This window comes from Ziziphus jujuba, chromosome 3 (assembly GCF_031755915.1).
Source record: "Ziziphus jujuba cultivar Dongzao chromosome 3, ASM3175591v1".
NCBI lineage: Eukaryota > Viridiplantae > Streptophyta > Magnoliopsida > Rosales > Rhamnaceae > Ziziphus > Ziziphus jujuba.
In genome coordinates, this window is record NC_083381.1 from 10,799,222 (window position 1) to 10,807,243 (window position 8,022).

An 8,022-nucleotide genomic window follows, 5' to 3' on the forward strand; every position below is an offset into this window, starting at 1 on the left:
TGTTTATCTACATCTCTTCATCCATTTCAACTCCCATTACTTCCACATGACTAAAGTGTGCCATCATTATGAGACAATGTTCCCAGACACTTTCACCAGTCATACAATAGTATTTCGGTACACTTATTGCTGCTTTTCTAATTGTACTACTGGTTTTAGCAAACATCCGATCTAAAATTGTAAGCAATTTGTATCCATCCTTTAATTTAGATAACTGCTTTTGAAGATGACTGGCAACACCAGCAAGAATATAACAGCAAACTATAGTACTCTTCTATTGCCAATATGCATATTTCGTTGTAGTTTCCACAGATGCATTTACAAGAGGTTCTTTGGGCATTGGGTTTGTTAGGACAAATTTAACTCTCTCATACTCTAGGATGATAAAAATGTTGGTTTTCCATTGCTCATATGTGTTTCCATCCATAGGCTTTTGACTCAAAATCATAGCTAAAGAATTTAGGTTTGACATTTTTGAAATTGAGAAAAGAAAAAAGAAAAAAAGAAAAAAACACATATTACGTATTCTTCACTACAAACATATAAATATGCATATCCTTTAACTACTTATTGCTTATGTTTATTATAACAATAATTTAATTTTCATTACAAACACAAATGTTGGGCAAGATATTTGTAATTAACTAACTTTAGATGGAGCCTATTTCAATAAAATTTTAAAAGAAGCACTATGTCATTCTTCTTTTTTTCTAATTTTTTTTTTAATTTCTTTTGCAATTCCCTTGCCGTTCTTCTCTCTTTCAACCTATAACTTTTATATTTTTTTTAAATATTATCGTTTTTTCTACTGTGCGACAGCAACAACCATCAAAGCTTCTTTCTCTATTTTTCTTTCTACTGTACGGCACCGTAGCAACTTCTTTCTCTATTTTTCTTTCTACTGTACGGTGCTACAACAACCTTCTCCTATAGTGCAATCCTTTTAAGGTTTGATAAAAGTGGTGTAGTATATTATATATAATGAAACATTAATTTATAACTTCAACAAAACACATCTATCACCGAATGTAAAAAAGAATACTTTATTTGCCAAATATATATATATATATATAAAAGAATAGTTTTTTTTTTATCTCTAAATAAGAGTAATAAATGCTTCTAAAGTACACTAAATAGTAAAAACGAACAATATAAAACTTCTTCTCAATGTTTCTATACCCTATGTCAGACATCTATATATTCTTGTTATTATCAATGATATGATTTCCATTGAATCCAAATCCTTGATATTCTTGGGGGATTGCATGCACCTATGAAAAATACACAAATACATGTCATTTCCTATAAAAATAATGCAAACTTTAAAAGAAAAAATAAAAATATATATATACATATATATATTTAATAATCTTTTACAATACGTTTTCTAATAAATTCAACATACTTGTATTCTGAATCAAATTTGTTGAAGCAACATGACTATGAACCTAGCATATATATATATATATAATAAAAACGTATGGCAAGAAAATAAAATAATATTAATAATTTTTACCATTAAAGAAAAACAAAGTACGAATCACAAAGATGAAATGTAATTAAAAATATAGTATTATTTGATCACTATGGTATCTAGGCGCAATGTTGAATGGCAAGTTTAATAGATCTTGTCTATTAAAATTAGATCAAATCTATAAGTGAAAATATATGCGAATATATTAAATATTAATGTAATTAATGCAGACAAAAATTTTGGTCAATAATAATTATAGCTACATAGATTGGAATATTGAAATAACTAAGTTTGTTGAATTGAACTTAAATTCATACATTATTTTGTGCTATTTCACCTGCACATGACTGTTGTTGAGATGATTCTCCAAGTGCAACATTTTTTTTCTTTTGATCCCTTTCAAGAGCATTTCTTGGCCTTGAAGATTTTCCACATACTCTTTCCCAATTTTTAATTCCTTTAATTTTCTCACTAGTACTTGGTATGGTTGTAGCCTCTGTGATATTAGAAATGAATTTTTCAATATAATTGTCTTTTAAATATGCATCCACATCTTCTAAAATCTTACCAAGAGCAGTCCTTGCAATTTTATATGTTTATTCTCTTTCTACTTCCTTCGTTGCCACTTGAGTTAGCAATCTACGCAGATCTTTAAAACGTATTGCCAAACTTACTTTAGGGTCTTCATTTATTGTATTTGCAAATACAAATTCATAATTTCCTAACTTTACAGATTTTGTCCATCGTTTCAATATATAATTGTACATGAATTTTCTTTATATCCTTTGAAGAATCAACTTTAAGAGCATGGGAGCATAAAATTCCAGTAAACTCAAACTTTCTACAGTCACAAATATTGCGTTATCCAAAAAATCATACTTAACAGTATGCTGAAATTGTTTTTTATGATTTGTAAGTTTGTACTTCATCACTATCCCAATATTACCAATAATTTGTATAACACAATCATAAGCCTTACATAACTCATCTTGGAAGACCTTGAATATTGTTAAGGTGCAAAAACTTGCTGCATCTTTTAGAATTCAACTGGAAATGATAATGATGGAGTACTTTGATTAGCTTTGAAATCAACCTTTAGTTCTTCATAACGATGATCTTCAATTAACCTCTAAAAATGCTCAAAGAACCTCAATAAATTATGTTGATAGCTCACATAATTTTTAATCACATTATTCATACTCTCACTCCGTTGAGTAGTAGTCATATCTGCACAAAAAGTCTCTCTGCTATAAACCAATGCCCATTTCTTTCTCAAATCAAACATTCGTATAAGCCAATTGTTATCTTTAAGATCATATTTCTCAAGCATTGCATTCCAAACTAGAAAAAATTCTTCTTCTTCCACATAATCATATATGCAGCTACTAAAATCTTTGGCAAACTCTCAAAATTTTGCAAAAACTCCACTAAGATGTTTTGCTGCATTTTGATACAAGTGCCATATATACAACCGGTGACATGTTTCTAGCCATTAAGAAGTTAATGCTTTTGCCATTGCTGGATCTTGGTTAATAAGAATAGTTTTTGGTTTTTACCTGACATTGCTTTTGCAAAAGTATCAAACAACCAAATAAATATCTCAGCACTTTCATCATATAACAACGTAGCTCCAAATATAGTAGTTTGCTTATGGTGGTTCACCCCTAGAACATAGCAAACGGTCAACCACTTTGATTTTTCCTTTAAGTTGTATCTAAGATAACAACATCACCAAAATGAGAGTACGTAATCATCATTTTTGCATATGCCCAGAAAAAATTACTTACCAAATCATCTTGATCCACTTGTATTGCATAAAAGAATTTAGGATCCTCCAATTGCATAGATTGTAAATATTCCAAAACACCACCTGTCTCTCCTACCTTCATTTGAATTGTTCTTTTAGTTTTCAAGTAATTCTCGTAATCATCACGAATAAGTCTAAGATTTTCATATCCACCTACTCGCTTAGCCATTAACTCCAAACTTGCTTTAGGAACAATTCCTTGACTATCAGCTGTATCTATTTCAGCTGCTTAAACAAAAGTTATCTTCCTTTGGGACCTATGCAAATGACTTTTACTAGGAGTTGATGTCACATGTGTTTGCTAGGCAATGAAATTAGTAATACGATATTTACTAGTATGATCCAAATTTATTTTCATTCTAAAAACAACCAAATCTTATTTTAGCATGATGAGATTTAACATTAATATTTCGTTTATCTTTTTCCTGAAAGCCTTCATAACAACAACAAAAAGTTTTACATTTCATCTTTCCACTTTGATCTTTATGTCCCTTACTCCTTCGAATGCCAAAACCAACCTTGTAAGCATAAGCGTTATAAAAGTTATAAGCTTCATCTTCACTTTCAAATTCCATTCCAACTTTTGGTATCATTTCATCCAAATTTTTAGAATGAATCACTTCTATTTTTTCTTTACCAATTATGTTTCCTTCATCTTTTTTATCTTCATTTTCCAATGACATATTAATATTTTTACCCACATAACTATGGTTATCTATGATCTTCAACACTATAATTAAATATTATAAAGAGAAAATGAGAATCATAAAAATTAAAGATAACTGTATATATAAATATATTTTATATGACAAGCTTAATCATATTAAAAGAAAATATAATATCAAAGTAAAATAAAAAAAAGAATAATATTTTGAACCCTAGAATATTTTAACTTATTATGAAATATTAAAATATAGCAAGAATGCAATATCATATTCTAAACCCTCTGTTAACAGAAACAAAGCATATAAATGAAAAAGTATATAATTGAATTTTATATGTTTTTTCTACTACTGAGATTGAATATTATATAAATAAAATTGAAATCAATATTGAATATAATAATTACATAAATTTACTCACCACAGGTGGTCAAGAATGTTGACGAAGAGAGTAATAATCACTTGAAATCGAAAACTACCGATGAAGTATCCAAGTTATAATAAATATATATATATATATATAGATATTTTTTTTTCGGATAATAGGTAGGATGATAGAGACCTTAGCTAAACACAAGAGGACAAAGAGCTTTGATGGTTGCTGCAATGCCTCACAGTAGAAAGAGAAACAGAGAAAGAAGTTGCTGCAGTGCCGTACAGAAGAAATAAAAATGGAGAAAGAAGTTTTAATGGTTGATGTTGCCGCACATTAGAAAAAAAAAAAAATAATAATTAAAAAAAAATATAAAAGTTATGGGTCGAAGGAGAGAAGAACGGCAAGGGAATTGCACAAGAAAAAAAAACAAAAAAACATAAGAATTGCACAAGAAATAAAAACAAAAAAACATAAAAAAAGAAAAATGATATAAGACTTCTTTTAAAATTTTAATGAGATAGGGCCCGGTGTGTGTTTTGCATTCACATTCACATGGAAAGCTTGGCCTTTATGGCCAGGTAATGGAGAGTGACGTGACAACATGAGAAAATGTGTGAAAATATATTAGTTGGCATTTTAAATAAAGTGTTTATTTTTTATTGATGGAATAAGATTAAGAATAAAATTTTGGAGACAGAAAATCCTTAATCCAACACAATAATTATAACAAGGTGAATTAGTGTGTATGGTTGTGGTAAGTTCACATTTTATTTCCAGCAATCGATGCATTGTAATTGTAATAAAGTAATGTGATTGAAAAAGTAGAGGACTGTTATATCATCTACAAACTCCAACTACAATTATGGGAAGGGATAAAACTGTTAGCCAATCCTCACCTTTTAGCCTTAGACATCTCCATCTGTTAAGATAAGATAATACCAAATATTCAGTAGTAAGAGTTGATACAGTCACTGTTTCAAATCCAATAAAGATGGGTAAGTGTAGTTGAAGCACTTTAGGGAGAGTTGTTACAACAAACCACCAAATAAAACTAGCTCCTCCATGCAATGTATGCCATGCAAGAACAAGCTAAATAGCTACCAATAATTTTATTTGAAACAATATATATTCATAAAATAACATAATAAACTCATGAATAACAATTAAACTGAGAACAGAAGAAACTAAAACCCAAATCCACATACATTAATTATTCAATGTTTAGGATGGCTTTGCTGCAAAATAAGTCTGAACGGCAGTGAGCGTGATAAGTAAAAGGGAACCAAATAATGCAATAAGCGTCCAAGGGCTTTTGAAATGGATGTGGAGAAATTCTGCCATCCATTTCTTGAACCTGGTATTGCAATGCTTTTGAATTCCACGCTTAGCTTCAGCATAAGTATGAGGATTTGGGACCAAATTGCTCGCTATGTCGTTAAAGAGATCTGCAACCTGTTGGTCGGTTCCCAAGCAATTGACGATGACGTTCTGGGTCCTTAGGATCATCACATCTTCAGCATTGTCAATGATTGAGTCCATGAAGCACATATAAGAGGTGACACCCTGCTCATCGGCCGAGTTGTTATGGCTCGATTCGAAAGCCAACAAGTTGAGCAGCACCGATTTAGTGGAGGCATCTATTAGTATTGGAGGAAGTGTGAGCACTCCCCTAATGAACAGTTGAGATTCAAACTTGACATCGCTAAAACTACCTGTTTTGTTGGGTTTGAACCAGATTCCCATAGAATTGAGCACCCTGGCTGAATAATAAGAGTACCACTCATTGGAGCAGCTTCTGATCTGATTGGTGTCTGATATTTGAGTTTTTCTGCACTGGATGGTAGCACTTTGGTTCACAAATCTTTCTCTCGTCATGTCCAGAAGATGGAGAATATATTTTTCTTCTGGTGATGACCTAAAAGGACTAGTAAACCACCGTGGTTTGACTTCAGGATGAAGTCTTCGACAGATAGTGATGTATGTTTCAATCCTTTTCTTCCAACATTTTTCATCCTCTTCGTCCTTCATTAACGCCCTGAGGACAATGTAAGGGAGTTGGTTCTCTAATAAGAACATGTCTCGCTTGACATTAGCTATCACATTATTTTTCATCCCCATAGCGTGATACTCTCCTTTCACTAGCAGCCACATGAACTGTAGAATGAAGCAACCGTCAAGAAACATCATTTTTGTAAATGCCTGATCGTCATTGACTCCTTTCGAGGGTTCAATGTCATAGAATCTCCTTGCTTCACCGGCCACGACTTTGACTTTCTCATATAAATCACAACCCCGGAGTCCATCAAAACGGCCACAATACTGCCTTGCCAGTTCAGCCTTGAGTTTCTCAACTTCTTTAAGGTGATCTTTCCCATGGTGATAAGGACCTATGGAAACCACATGAGGATCAAAGCAACCTTTGTTCTTCTCAAGATTACGAAGCATCTTCGGAACTTTTGGTATGTTGGGCAGTTTTAGTTGTTGGTGGCTTAATCGAGTTGATAATCTATTCCCATTGAATATGTAAGCAAGATCCTCATCAATATTTTTGATGTTGATTGCTACTTCGTTTGCTGCTGCTGCTGCTGCTGTAGATTGCTCCTTCATTTTTTGATGTAGAATGGAGTTCCTCTCCTGGTAAGTCTTGATGTGACTCGCGTGCTCTTTTAATAGCCTTTTTACAATGCAGAAGCTAGTTTTGCTGAGCTGTATCAGCAATAACTGGTTTCACTATTAGCGAACCAAAACTTTGGAGAGTTGTTGATTGTGGAAGAAGACCATATTTTTGGACAAGTCAACCACCGAATTGCAATCATGAATATGGGAATAAAATTTCTCATATTTTTGTCTTTCTAGATACTTTTCTCGAACTGACCTCGTTTTTCAATTTTCTTTTTTCTTTTTTCTTTTTTCTTTTATTAGTATAATTTTTTAAAATTTTGGGTAAACTCCTGAAAATGATAGTTGTCCTCGACCTACTTTTTCCCACATTAAATAAACGGAATTTATAATATTACCCAATTCTCCAGCTAACAGCAATAAATCTGCCATTAAAAAGATTTTCCAATTCAATCAATCAATTCACTGATTTTCCAAATTATTAACCAGGGGTGGAATAAAAAATGTAATATTTTAATATTTTAATATTCTATGTTATACTTATTTGCTTTTTGACATTGTTAGAATAGAAATCGGTAATTTGCTTCCTTTTTTAGTTTTTTCCCTCACACTTTCACATGATAACTGTTGTCCAAATTTTGAATTTTTCCTTCCTTTTCATTTCTTTTCTTGATTTTAATACCTTTTTCTTCCCACTTATACATATATATATTTGGTTTATCTGCCACTTATCTCCAATTAAAATAATTTAATATAAATATAATACTTATCTTCATAGTAATATAATAGTTAATTAATTGTTATTTTTTAACATATACTTATCTATTTTTATTATTTGTACAATAAGTTAATAGCAAAAGAAAAAAATATAATTTAAACAACAATAAATTTAATATTCTTTTATAGTTTTTAATTTATTATGGTTGAATAATTCCTGACCAAACCAAAATATAATTTTTTCTTTTTTCTTTTTTTGTGTATCAAAGAGTTTTTTAAAATAATTTATATTTAAGCTATTGTGAATATAAAAATCAGAGTTTTCCAATTTTATAGAAAAGTTAAAAAAATTTTCACCCTGCCTGCT

The 8,022-nt window shown here is 30.8% G+C and overlaps 1 protein-coding gene across 1 annotated transcript; it reads right to left on the reverse strand.

Annotated features, from left to right (window-relative positions):
* Positions 1 to 5,540: 5,540 nt before the first annotated feature.
* On the reverse strand, positions 5,541 to 6,926 carry LOC107422153 (UPF0481 protein At3g47200-like). The gene has a single exon (XM_048476796.2). The coding sequence runs from the start codon at positions 6,924 to 6,926 to the stop codon at positions 5,541 to 5,543; it is 1,386 nt and encodes a 461-aa protein (XP_048332753.2).
* Positions 6,927 to 8,022: the final 1,096 nt, after the last annotated feature.

What these genes read in the sequence shown, in the direction of transcription:
- LOC107422153 (XM_048476796.2), bottom strand. Translation starts at nt 6,926, where the DNA reads ATGAAGGAGCAATCTACAGCAGCAGCAGCAGCAGCAAACGAAGTAGCA.